At 38.4% G+C, this 14,019-nt stretch overlaps 2 protein-coding genes across 21 annotated transcripts in view; both read left to right on the top strand.

The window, feature by feature from the left end:
• The window catches only part of TTR (transthyretin), a 1,143,467-nt gene that overhangs the window by 1,005,678 nt on the left and 123,770 nt on the right, over positions 1-14,019 (top strand). The window lies entirely within an intron of this gene.
• Positions 1-14,019, top strand: part of DSG3 (desmoglein 3) — a 30,937-nt gene that overhangs the window by 13,060 nt on the left and 3,858 nt on the right. Inside the window, exons 7-15 of the mRNA XM_050768309.1 lie at positions 234-362; positions 631-816; positions 3,588-3,859; positions 4,807-4,946; positions 6,367-6,591; positions 8,935-9,195; positions 11,751-11,890; positions 12,208-12,271; positions 13,606-13,889. Coding sequence (XP_050624266.1) covers positions 234-362; positions 631-816; positions 3,588-3,859; positions 4,807-4,946; positions 6,367-6,591; positions 8,935-9,195; positions 11,751-11,890; positions 12,208-12,271; positions 13,606-13,889 — 1,701 coding nt within the window. The remainder of the gene's footprint in view (positions 1-233; positions 363-630; positions 817-3,587; positions 3,860-4,806; positions 4,947-6,366; positions 6,592-8,934; positions 9,196-11,750; positions 11,891-12,207; positions 12,272-13,605; positions 13,890-14,019) is intronic.

The following is a 14,019-nucleotide window of genomic DNA, read 5'->3' as shown; positions in this document are numbered from 1 at the left end:
CTCACTGCCCATTTTTGCTCTAAGGATACAGTACTGTCCTGCCGTAAGAAGCTCACAAAAACAGAAAACCTGCCCTAGCCCCTTAAAGACCTCCACCCAACCATCCAGAGCCCCGCAAATGTCTTCCACATAAACTTGAATATTTATACCTCCTTACCCATAGGAATCAAGTAGTTTCCAATTATAATTCTTAGAGATTAATTATTTTTCTTTATTTTTTTACCCAAATTTAGCAAGCTAGCAGCTATCGTCTGGTTGTGAGTGGTGCAGACAAAGATGGAGAAGGACTATCAACTCAATGTGAATGTAGTATTAAAGTGAAAGATGTCAACGATAACTTCCCAATGTTTAGAGACTCTCAGGTACACCCATTGCTCCTTAAAGAATCATTTATACATATGTTTTTTAATACTTTGAAATCCTAATCCAGTACTTGCCTGTTTGTTGGCTCTTATTTAAGTTCTCTGCACTTATCTTTAAAGAAATATGCTTTTTTAAAAATAAAAGAATTTGGTAATCAGAAGAAGGAAATACAGAATTTGAGAAATAAGGATTACCATTTAGAAGAAACGTAATCCCTTCATGTAAAACCCGTCATTGAGTCTTTAATTCTGCTTCTCACCTTTTCAGTATTCAGCACGTATTGAAGAAAATACCTTAAGTTCTGAATTAATTCGATTTCAAGTAACAGATTTGGATGAAGAGTACACAGATAATTGGCTTGCAGTATATTTCTTTACCTCTGGGAATGAAGGAAATTGGTTTGAAATACAAACTGATCCCAGAACTAATGAAGGCATCCTGAAAGTGGTGAAGGTAAGGTCTGATTTCCCTTCACTGGTTAAAAAAAAAAAAAAAAAAAAAAAAAAAAAAAAAAATCTGTATTAACCAAAACGATAATTTCTGCAGATAAAACGTATTTATTTGTTAATATCACTTCATTATAGAAAACACATAGAAGTAGATTGAATTTTTTTTAATCCCCATAGAGCCCCATAACCTGAGGACAACCTCTCTTAACATCTTGAACTCTTTCCAAGCTATTGAACTTTCTATAGTAAACACAAACACACTAATATGCTATGGGAGTGACTATGTATACTTTAAGCACATAGTAATATATTATGGCTGTCCATACTTTAAGCACAAGAAAGTAAAACACATTTCTTGACTTAATCTCATTCGCAACAATCACATTGAAGTTAGGACGAGATAAGAATAGGTGGAATCATGGCTTGCCAATTTGTCAGTCTGTTTTAAATGGATTAGCTACAGTCAGTAGAGAAGAAATTACTACTCTTCCTACAAAATGGGAATGTATGAACAAAGTCTGCAAAATAAAAGACAAATAATTGAGTAAAGCTTTTAATATGCTTGGCTATGACAGACTCCTTATCTGAGAGTGTGACCTGGGCCCCTTCCTTGGTACAGAACTTTGGTTTTTTTGGTTGGTTGGTTTTTGGGTTTTTGGGGTTTTTTTTTGTTTTGTTTTGTTTTTTTGAGACAAAGTCTCACTCTGTCACCCAAGCGAGAGTACAGTGGTGTGATCACTGTAGCCTTCACCCCCCACGCTCCAGTGATCCCCCCGCCTCAGCCTCCTGAGCAGCTGGGTCCACATTGTGTGATACCACGCCCAGCTAATTTTTATAGTTTTAGTAGAAATGAGGTTTCACCATATTGTTCAGACTGGTCTTGAACTCCTGACCTCAAGTGATCCACCCACCTCGGCCTCCCAAAGTGCTGGGATTACAGGCATGAGCCATTGCACCCGGCCTTTGGTACAGCATTTTGGATTCCACGGGAGCATCCTTATTTAAACCTTAAATCCAGTTGAGCGACAGACCATATAATGCCTTAACAAGGGGCTGCTAAAAGCTGTACATGCAGACCTTTGTTACTCTACTCTTCAGGACTAGTGCTACAGCCATCCCCACTTGCAAAGGTTTTGTTATAAACTCCCAACAATGCCTGGGAGTGAGCTATTCTCTATCTCATGTATTGGTGTCATTCAGTCTCCCAAACTAGAAACGTGGCCCTTACCCCCGAATCATGGCATTTCCTCACAACATACAGCCTTAGAAATTGTCTTTGAAATCTGACTCTCCTCTACCTTCTTACTGCCTGTGCCCTGGACTGGCGTTGCCTCTCTTCTCTTAGGCGATTGCAGTCCCTCCTAATAGATATCCCTACCTTTTGTCTCTATTGACTTTGTTCTCCTCATTCTTACCAGTTCACCACCACATTTTTCTTAAAAACAGTTTGGATCCCTTACTCTTCTCTTTAAAACCATCCCTAGCTCTACATTGGCTATGCAGTTGGCCCTCAACCCTAATTACCAACTCAAGTCACCTGCAACTTTCCCCAGACAGTAAGAGTGTAGGAACTAATGGAGAAACCCAGTCAGCAGTGGGTCCTTAAGGCTCCTCAGGTGACTCTACGGTCAGCCAGGGTTGCTAGCTGCTAGCCCTTTAAGATGAAATTCACAAGACGATTTGTCATTTGTATTCAGCCTGCAACTGCTTTCACCTATGCCTGGGTAATTTCCCGGCATCCTTCAACACCTAGCTTAGATGAATACCGCTCAGGAACCCTTCATAGCTCTCCTAAGTAGAATTATTCCTTTGCTTTCACACACAGACCCTATAATCTCTTTTGCCTCTTGCCCTTTGTATTATAGTTCCCTGTTTAGACATCTTTCTCTTCCGTTTCACTGGAAAATGCTTCAGCACACAAAGCCAGTCATTGCAAAGTTAAAACTTAAATCCAGATCTCTTACTTGAATCACTTTTAGTGATATACAGGTGTAACCAATATGAGCATTTTCTCATCTCATCACTCTCAAAAAAAATTTACTAGTGAATGAAGAAAAGTTATCCTGGGATTCCTCAGGCCTTGATTTGGGCCACCTCAATAAGGGGATCAAACAAATGGCTATCATGCAAGACCTTCTGAAAATGGGTCTACAAAGAGTTGCTGGGCCACCCACTCACTGCTTTGCAGGGACCTATTTGCCAACCAAGACTATGAAAATAGTTTGCCTTTCCCACCTAGGAATTTTTAAAGTCAGGAAAGACACCATTGCACATAAATCCAATGAAGATTCTGCAAATGACCATAACTGCCAGTAATAAGAATGTATTAGGGGGCTTGATTTGTTCAGTCCTCACTACACCCTGATGAGGTAAGGCTTTTTTTTCAGAAGTGGAGAGGTACGGATCAGAGAAACCAAACATTGTTCTCTGAGTCACACAGCTATTAAGCAGCAGAACCAGGATTCAAATCATGTTACCATAGCAAACTTGGGGTTCTTTCCACTGCACCTCATAGCCTAAAGAGACTATGATGGTGTCTCGCTAGTCTGAAAGACGTACCCCGCTTTGTAATAATCAGTATCAAACTGAGGTCTCATGAGTTAAGAATCCTAAAGCTTTCTCTATCTCAACATTACAATAATTTCTGAGGCTGTTTTGCTATTTAAAAACAAAAGAATTCATTCACAGCATCTTGCATAGTGTGCTGTCATCATCTACTGGGTTTGCGGGAGTATATTTTTGTGAAACTGCCTTCTAATTCTATTTTTTCTCCAGGCTCTAGATTATGAACAACTACAAAGTGTGAAACTTAGTATTGCTGTCAAAAACAAAGCTGAATTTCACCAATCAGTAATCTCCCGATACCGAGTTCAGTCAACCCCAGTCACAATTCAGGTAATAAATGTAAGAGAAGGAATAGCATTCCGTCCTGCTTCCAAGACATTTACTGTGCAAAAAGGCATAAGTAGCAAAAAATTGGTGGATTATATCCTGGGAACATATCAAGCCATCGATGAGGACACTGGCAAAGCTGCCTCAAATGTCAGGTAAGACTATTTTTATTTATATCTTATTTCTTGATGAGGTTTTAATCTATAAGCTATCACAACATAACACATAAACTATTATGTACGAAGAATAGAGATATGACATTGATAAAAACAAGAAACTGAGTAACTCAAGAAGTAACATTTAGCTAAATCATCTAACTGTACTGGAAGCAAAGATAACGTAAGCATAAGTTACAGTGGAAACCAAGAGAAAAATGCCTTAGCCTATCAACAGAAATTGGGAACATGTCTCATGGAAACTTACAGTTGAGTCTTACAAAGGAGTAGAAGTGCACCATAAGAACATGTTTTAATCATATAAAACAGCACATACAAAGACATATATGCCTAAAATATAACGGCACCATGCAAAATAATTGCTATATTATGTGGAGCAAGGACACAGGTATTTTATTTTATTGTGCACAGCAGAGTTGGAAAACTCAGCTAATATATGCTTAAGAATTACAAAATATGGGCCTGGCACAGTGGCTCACACCTGTAATCCCAGCACTTTGGGAGGCCGAGGTGGACGGATCACCTGAGGTCAGGAGTTCGAGACCTGCCTGACCAACATGAAGAAACCCCACCTCTACTAAAAATACAAAATTAGCTGTGCATGGTGGTGCACGCCTGTAATCCCAGCTACTCAGGAGGCTGAGGCAGGGAATCGTTTGAACCCAGGAGGCAGAGGTTGTGGTGAGCTGAGATCACACCATTGCACTCCAGCCGGGGCAACAAGAGCAAAACTCTGTCTCAAAAAAAAGAATTATGAAATGTGGCTCATCCATGCTATGTTAATTTTCTGTTGCTTTTTATAAAAGCATATTTCCATGTCAACATATATTAAATATGAATATACTAAATATAAAATGAGTCATTTTCATTAAATATGTAACATTCCACATTTGAAAGAAAACTTTTTTTTTAATATTATGAAACAGGTATGTCATGGGACGTAACAATGGTGGTTACCTAATGATTGATTCAAAAACTGCTGAAATCAAATTTGTCAAAAATATGGACCGAGATTCCACTTTCATAGTTAACCAAACAATCACAGCTGAGGTTCTGGCCATAGACGGTAAGAAAAATATTTGAATCATTTTAGAGAAATGTTATTGTAATTGATGTTTCTCTATGCATAGATGATTATGATTATTCAACATATTATCTTTACCACTAGAGAGAGAGAATTATCTTTATCACTAGAGAGAGAATTATCTTAGGAGCATTGGGCCTCAAGTCTGAGGCAACTGAATCCAGGAGAGAAAACTAAGAGTTCCAACTTCTCAGTGGAGTTTGAACCAGCAAATTCTGTGTTAGGTCCCTATGGTTTGCAGTGGTTGAAGCAGAAATTTTTTTTTTTTTTTTTTTTTTTTTTTTTTTTTGGAGACGGAGTCTCGCTCTGTCACCCAGGCTGGAGTGCAGTGGCCGGATCTCAGCTCACTGCAAGCTCCGCCTCCCGGGTCTACGCCATTCGCCTGCCTCAGCCTCCCGAGTAGCTGGGACTACAGGCGCCCGCCACCTCGCCCGGCTAGTTTCTTGTATTTTTTAGTAGAGACGGGGTTTCACTGTGTTAGCCAGGATGGTCTCGATCTCCTGACCTCGTGATCCGCCGTCTCGGCCTCCCAAAGTGCTGGGATTACAGGCTTGAGCCACCGCGCCCGGCCGAAGCAGAAATTTTTTGACCAACAGAAATCCCTGGGTGTGAGGGGATGGGTGAGGATTCATAGACCAAAAAAAATCAGGGAAGCTCAACTTGAATGTGAGGTGCTTTAGTGAGGTACCTATAGAGACCTCATGTACTTTTATCATTGAACAATGCAATTTCCTCTTCTAGAATGTTTTAAAATAATATTCATTGAGTGTATGTGTTTCCCCAAGTATAAAATTAATTTATGTTGAAGGTAATAAAAAATATAACCCCCCCAAAAAAAATAAATATCAAAAATATTTCCATTTGGGAAAACAGGAAAAAAAGTAGTAAGGGTAACAACAGAAATGACTTATAATGCCCCCACAGAGAGATTTTTACTTCATTATATTTTATTTTCAGCATTTAAAATTTTTATTTAATAAACTTTTATATCTTCAGTATTAAAAATACATAATTTTTTATTCCAAATAAAAAATGTGTGCTTTAGAAGCAAAAACCTTTCACACATTGATTACAAGTGAAATCAACACATTTAAGAAAGTTATTATTTTTGTGCTGATTTCATTTGAAATTGGTGAATTCATCATCTTACCGGTCTTGGGTTCAAGTATCTTATATTATTTTTCAATTAATTATAATTGGAGACATCAGCCTGTTTGGTAAATTTCAATTTGCTTTTTACAAGATGCAGAAATAGGATGACTTTTTTTACTTCTGAGGATAATATAGTATTTCACGAGAAGACACACTAAGTTGGCTGCAGAAAAGAGAAATGTAAAGATTCTCCTTTTTTGTACAACTTTGTTCCATACATTTCTTTAACTCTAAAACGTTGTTCTTACAGAATACACAGGTAGAACTTCTACAGGCACGGTATATGTTAGAGTACCCGGTTTCAGTGACAATTGTCCAACAGCTGTCCTCGATAAAGATGCGATTTGCAGTTCTTCACCTTCCGTGGTTGTCACCACTAGAACACTGAATAATAGATACACTGGCCCCTATACATTTGCACTGGAAGATCAACCTGTGAAGTTGCCTGCTATATGGAGTATCACAACCCTCAATGGTGAGTAACAGTAAAGTTGCTTCTACAAATGCAAACTGCTCCTTTATATTTCCAGAAGGATAAGGAAGATCATTTAAGAGCAGGTCCTTCCAAAAGTAACTTGAAAAATTCTTTGCAATGAAGATGTGGTTGTAGCCTTGTGAATTATTTCTCTTTTCAGAAGAGAAAAGGAATGATATGCTGTTAGCACCATTCAATATTTTATTTTGAATCCTTTTTAGGGTTCATTTGATATTTTAACATTTTAAATCTGTTTATTTCTACTTCCATAGTGCACCCAAAAAAAAGATTAGAGTCAGGCATCTAGGTGGGGCACGGTGGCTCATGCCTGTATTCCCAGTACTTTGGGAGGCCAAGGTGAGACGATCACCTGAGGTGAGGAGTTCGAGACCAGCCTGGCCAACATGGTGAAACTCCATTTCTACTAAAAATACAAAAATTAGCTAGGTGTGGTGGCACATGTGTGTAATCCCAGCTACTCAGGAGACTGAGGCAGAAGAATCACTTGAACCCAGGAGGCAGAGATTGCAGTGAGCTGAGATCGTGCCACTGCACTCCAGTCTGGGCAACAAGAGTGAAAACTCCATCTCAAAAAAAAAAGTCAGATATCTATTTATCACAGAGCTGTTTAGATTTCTAAATACTAAATACATAAACTTGTTCTAATGGAGCAGTCTATGAGCAGACATGTAGCATGAAGAAGTCAGCCTGCTCAAGGCTCACAGGGAGTGCCACTTACACTGTCACTAGTCAGGAACCTTGAGAGCATAGTGGACTGAAATTTGCAAACCCTTTATCCAACAGGGAGGAGCTAATTCATTCTTTCTCTTTCCTAACCTTTATCATACTTATTTTACATTGTTTGTGCTTTCCAGAAGTGTCATAGAAATAGACATTAGACTTCCTAAAAGTTTCTGTCCTTTCTGGATTTTATAGTGATGATGGGATCACTTCAAACCCTTAGTAAACTCACTTTTCCCTAGCTCCTTTCTGAACCAGCCTTGCTTCCTTTCATGAATGTACATGCTGTTAAAGCATGTCCTTCAGTCCTAAGTAGCAGCCACTGCCAGAGTTACCAAAAGGATCTTGGTCTCCATGGTCATCTTCCCTTGGGCCCTCACACTTCTGGCATAAAGATCTATCTCCAAACTGTGCATGTAGCATTTTGCTCCAAATGAGTTTACTGGATACGTGACCAATGAAGAGGCTGCCAAAAAAAGATCAGAGAGGGCCAGGATGTGGCACAAGACACACCTGCCCAAGTGTGACTGGGCAAGGCAACAGTGATTAGACTAGGTGGGCAAGGCACAATGTCAAAGGGTATGGTGGGATCAGAAAGGATTCAAGAAATGCAATACTGAACCTTACAGGAACTGTTGTGGGGTCCACTTAAAAAAAGGCAACATAGCAATGGGAGATAGAAAACAGTCTATTCTCAGGACTCAGATAGGCAATAGGCCATCACCACAAGGAAATCCCATATCATAGACCTGCAGCTCATGGTCTAAGAACTGGGAAGAGCAGTTGAGGTAGTAGCAGCTAAAGTTGAAAGTCTTGATAAGTAAAACACAAGAACACAGAGTCAGGAACACGTATACACTCAGAGGGCCACACAAGTCCAAGGATGGGTGCAGACATACAAGAGAGTGGTTAAGCCCCAGAAGAGGAGTGCCTGACTCTAAATGATGCTGCCCATCTTCTTTAGTGGGAAAAGCAGAGTAGAACTGAGTTTCATGGGGGAGGATAATGGGCCTACCTGCAGCAGAGAGGACAAGGAGGCAGGTATAGACAGATTTACCCACTTGAACCCGTTATAGCCCTCATCACTGCTCAAACCTCTCTCTATTATCAACCCTACTGTTTGTGGCAACTCTAACTCTGCTAATGAAAATAAGTAGTAAGAGCGTAAGACACTGCTGCGGTTGGAACAGGTCTTCCAAAGCTCGTGTGTTGAAAACTTAATCCCCACTGCAACAGTGTTGAGAGGTGAGACCTGTAAGATGTAATGAGGTCATGAGGTCTCTGTCCTCATGCATGGATTAATGGTGTTACCATGGGAGTGGGTTCATTACAGTAAGAGTGAGTTGTTTTAAGGGTGAGTTCAGCCCCCACTTGCTCTCCTGCTCTCTTGTCCTTCTGCCTTCCACCATGGGATGATGAAGTTCAAAGGCCTTTATCAGATTCTGACACCTTGATATTGAACTTCCCAGCTTTCAGAACTGTGAGAAATAAATGTATTTTCTTTATGAATTATCCAGTCTGTGATATTCTGTTATAGCAACACAAAACAGACTGAAAAGACACCTCGTCCCACTGTTGATTTGCATGATTCTTTCTCTACAGCTACCTCGGCCCTCCTCAGAGCCCAGGAACAGATAGCTCCTGGAGTATACCACATCTCCCTGGTACTTACAGACAGTCAGAACAATCGGTGTGAGATGCCAGGCAGCTTGACACTGGAAGTCTGTCAGTGTGACAACAGGGGCGTCTGTGGAACTTCTTACCCAACCACATGGCCTGGGACCAGATACGGCAGGCCGCCCTCAGGGAGGCTGGGGCCTGCCGCCATCGGCCTGCTGCTCCTTGGACTCCTGCTGCTGCTGTGTGAGTAGCCAATGTTTCATTCTCTGTTGGATGGGGTGTCCTCATTTGCAAAGGCCTCCATGCTACCCTGCTCATCTGTGCAATGGGGAAAGAACATTCTCTGATGTTTTATAGGTAAAGCTAGGGGGAAATGGCATTTTCAGAAAGAATCTGAAATGTGTAACATGTCACTTGCTAACAGTCTATATTAATATAGCAACACAAGTTATATATGTCAGACATTTAGAAGGCAGCACGAGTTAATCAAGAATCATGAAGACTTTCTATACACTGTTAGTAACGTTCATGGTCAAAATTATGGCTTTATCCATGAGTGTGACACTTTCTAAGATGTTTTCTCCATATTCATTTCATCTCATGAGATTCTAAGATAAAAAGAGAACACTAGTCAAACTTAGGGAAATACAAATAGGGTATCATAGGCTAATATTAATTAATAGCATATGATGCTAATATTAACATCATATGTTATTAATGATGTTAATATTAACATCATATGCTATTAAGATAGCATAGGTTCTGAGAAGTTATTGCTTCATCTAGCATTTCCTCAAAATAGATTACCATCTGAATACGCATCCCCTTTAAGACCTTCACTAAGTTTATTAAACACATTTAGAAAACTATGCATAAGTATCCTTTTTCAATAAAGGTAAAATTTATTCAATAGATAAGTTTCTGAAAAGTTGTATTTGAATCAAAATCTTGTAAATCAAATAGTATTTTGATTGTAAGAGGGCACTATTTAAAAGAACTTCCTGACTAATTCTTGTATAAACAAGAGAAATCCTTGCTAAATTCACACGTTCTTAATTTATTATAAAAATCATAGACTTTTAGAGTTAAAATTAATTTTATGATTATTAATTTTAAAACCACAAAAAGTAGAGAAAGTGTGTAGACAACTACACGTATAACCATCACCTCAACTGAACAGATAAGCTATAATAGAAATTACTACAAAGGAGTAATTACAGAAGATTTTATGGAATAGAGGAATAATTCAATTGAGCCTTGAAGAATGATTAGGATATAATCGGTATAAAAAATGGAAAAGGCGTTTCCAAAAATTGACAGCATCAGCCAAGGCCAGAAAACACTTAATATTTTCTGTTTTAGGAATCATACAGCCTTGGAAGGCTAAAACATGGGGAAATTGTGGAAAGTGGAGGAGAAACGGAGAATGCATTGGGACTAATTTGAAAAGCCTACATACACATGCTGTGGTGTTTGTGCTTTATCCTATGAAAAAGAGGAGCTGCTAAAAGCATTTGAATGAAAGACTAACATGATCATATTTGTATTTTAGAAAGACAACCCTGGCAACAGTGTGTATGGTAAATTAGAAAGGAAAGAACACTTAAGAGGTCATTGTAAGAGTTCAAAAGAGATGATGCAGGTCAAATTCAGAGCTGTGACATGAGACTGGAAAAGAAAGGAAAAGCGTGCAGTGCATTACAGTGGCCCCTGGAGAGGACTGGGAGATGAATTGCTATAGTCTGAACGTGTGTGTCCCCCCAAAAAAATTCATATGTTGAAATTTAAACCCTAATGCAATAGTATTAACAAGTGGGGCCTTTACCTATATTAATTCAATCCTCACAACAACCTATGATGTAGATACTATTTATTGCCCCATTTTATGGATGAGTTAACTGAGCAAAGAAAGATGATATCACATGCCCAACATTACATAGCTGTTAAGTGGTACAGCCAAAATTTAAACCCTAGAATCTGACTCCAGAGGCTACGTGCTTAAACCCCTCACTAAGCTGCCTCTAAGTGAAGACAGCTGAAACATTAGGATTCAGGTGGCCTTGGCAGAGCAGAGGTGGCAGTGGGGCCACTGACAACAAAGTGTAGGAAACACCTGCTTTCAAGAAAAAGTATTTCACTTTTGGTCAGTCAACATGAGAATGACGTTAATCTTTATTGCCAAGGATGTGCACAGAAAGATATTTACACTGCCCGAAGAGCCCGCCAAGCTCAAGCCACAACTAAGAAATTCTTAAATCACAATTAAGAATGCATTGATAGCCATTTATTAGGTTATCACTCTAGTTACTGAGGGAGTTTTCTGGTTAATTACTGTTTGCTAAGAGATAATTAGAGACTAGATTGCCAAAACACCATTGTGCCCACCTAAAATCTGGACCATTCTGGTCATATATTTATCTGTGTATTCACCTGACACAATATACATAGCCCCAAATGTGCAAATAAATGCAATAATCATAAAAATATATAAAAGAAAAGGATTGAGGAGCCAAACAGCCACTTTCACCATACATCAGTGCCTATCTTAAGACAACATACCAAAAAAAAAAAAAAAAACAAGAAATGATCTGATCTGTCTCCTTCAATTTCATAATCACATGAAATTTTAGTGTGCTTACTGTACCAATCATTTGTAGAAACTAATTTTGGCTTTCATTAGGAATTTTCTACAAGTATTTAAGATACTGTATTTTCTTTGTAACATTTCTGACAATTGTCACATTAAATAGTTCCTAAAATAGTCAAGTGTTCTGATGTTTTGTTTTGTTTTTCATTAGTGGCCCCCCTTCTGCTGTTGACCTGTGACTGTGGGGCAGGTTCTACTGGGGGAGTGACAGGTGGTTTTATCCCAGTTCCTGATGGCTCAGAAGGAACAATTCATCAGTGGGGAATTGAAGGAGCCCATCCTGAAGACAAGGTAAACATCTAGTTCATAAATTATTTATTTCAATTAAATAGAAAAAATGTTTGATTTACATTGAGATAGGAAAAGAGGCAAAGGGACATAAAAATAAGAGATTACTTGACCTTCAGTTTGAGAGTCAGTGCTGAATAGATGGAGGCTTTTAGGATTTTAGCTCTTCAGATGTCAAAATCATAAAAATGGTTATCCCTGCAAGAATTTGCACTTCTTGTAATGTTATCATTTGCAAATTTACAAGGGGCCACATGTCACTATATTGTTCTGAAATCTAGTGCACTTTTAAATTAATTTATTTTTCACATGGTTTGCAGGAAATCACAAATATTTGTGTGCCTCCTATAACAGCCAATGGAGCCGATTTCATGGAAAGTTCTGGTAAGTGGACATAAAATATTTGAAAGCAATGGTGAGTTAAGTGAGAGATATTCAAAAATAAGAAGTGGTTAAAATTAAAATTATCTTCTTAATAATTTCATCTGTGTGCACATGTCAGGAGCTGTTACCACTGAAATGGAGAAAAGCTGTTTTAATATTCTTATATTAGTCAATTCCCTGACATGTCTGGCTTCAATAAATTAATTTATCCATTGATGCCACCATTTTCAATATCTAAAGATTTGTTATACTTTTTCCAAACTTTAGTGAAGTATAGTTCTCAATCAATTACTAGTTTTTTAATTAGGAAAGACTTCACACATATAGACAAATGTAAGGGAAAATATAACAAACATCTATGTATCTACCACCCAACTTTGTCTATTCCAAACATTGGCCACATTTTCAGTTAAAGTCTCATGTGCACATCCTCAATCCTGTTCTCCTTTTTCCTTCCCCAGAACTAACAGTATCCTGATTTCAGTTCAATCACTAATTCCTTCATTCAGTCATAATAGGACATGGTCACTTATGTTGTCATACAGGTCATACAGGTGAATTTGTTTATTTCTTTGGTTTTATCAAGTGGCTATTTCATTAATATTATCTGAGTGCCACAACTACTCAGTGAACTAAAAGAACAATAATAATGCCTACTATTAAAGTTTTGCTTAATTCCATACTTAGATTGTTTTCAAGTGTCCATCCTGAACAATCCACATGAGATTTCCCCAAATATGTAACTGTCTTCCTTTATCAGATGCTCCAATCCTCACCTGCTTTTCCCATTAGAATTACATAGCAAGAGCTATATAAAGAATTATCTAGAAAAAATAACTTTCCATGAAAGCATAATGTAAAGGTAACAGGCTGAATAGTCGTGATTTGTTAAATTCTCTTTAGGTACCAAGACATGCTAACTTGCATGATTACATTATGTATGTTTCCTCTTTGGTTTCCATACTGAGCTCATATGACTGCTGAATTATAATGTTTTTTCATTAAAACATACAAGCATTGCATTAGAAGCTTCCCATAGCTGGGTACTAAATAGCCTGTCTTTTCTATTTCTGGCTGTTGTCACTGAAAATCTTATTTCTTTGTACATTTTTAAAATTAGTATATTTGTAGAGCTTTTTCACCCACTTATATGCCCCCCTTTATGACTCTCACTTAACACACTGTGGGATGTTATCATCTCTAGTCACATAATTGTATTTTCTCCCACTTACTTGCTTTACGTGGTGACTGCTTATAGACACCCAAGACCCGTTCTATAAAAATGCAACAAATAACAGCATAAGATATTACAGAATGTTCTCCCTTGTTTTTAGAAGTTTGTACAAGTACGTATGCCAGAGGGACAGCGGTGGAAGGCACTTCGGGAATGGAAATGACCACTAAGCTTGGGGCAGCCACTGAATCCGGAGGTGCTGCAGGCTTTGCAACAGGGACAGTGTCAGCGGCTGCTTCAGGATTCGGAGCAGTCACTGGAGTTGGCATCTGTTCCTCAGGGCAGTCTGGAACCATGAGAACAAGGCATTCCACTGGAGGAACCAATAAGGACTATACTGATGGGGCAATAAGCATGAATTTTCTGGACTCCTACTTTTCTCAGGTAATTTGGTGAAAAACTTTGTTTCTTGGTTATCTTATTTACATTAGAGATCTTTTTATTTGATTATATACTTCAGTTTTGTGGTTCTTTTTATTTACAGCTTGTTAAAATGTAAGAAAAAAGTGGTTTG

Source organism: Macaca thibetana, chromosome 18 (assembly GCF_024542745.1).
Source record: "Macaca thibetana thibetana isolate TM-01 chromosome 18, ASM2454274v1, whole genome shotgun sequence".
Lineage (NCBI taxonomy): Eukaryota > Metazoa > Chordata > Mammalia > Primates > Cercopithecidae > Macaca > Macaca thibetana.
The sequence above is the reverse complement of the archived record's forward strand: the minus strand, read 5'-3'. Positions and strand labels throughout refer to the sequence as shown.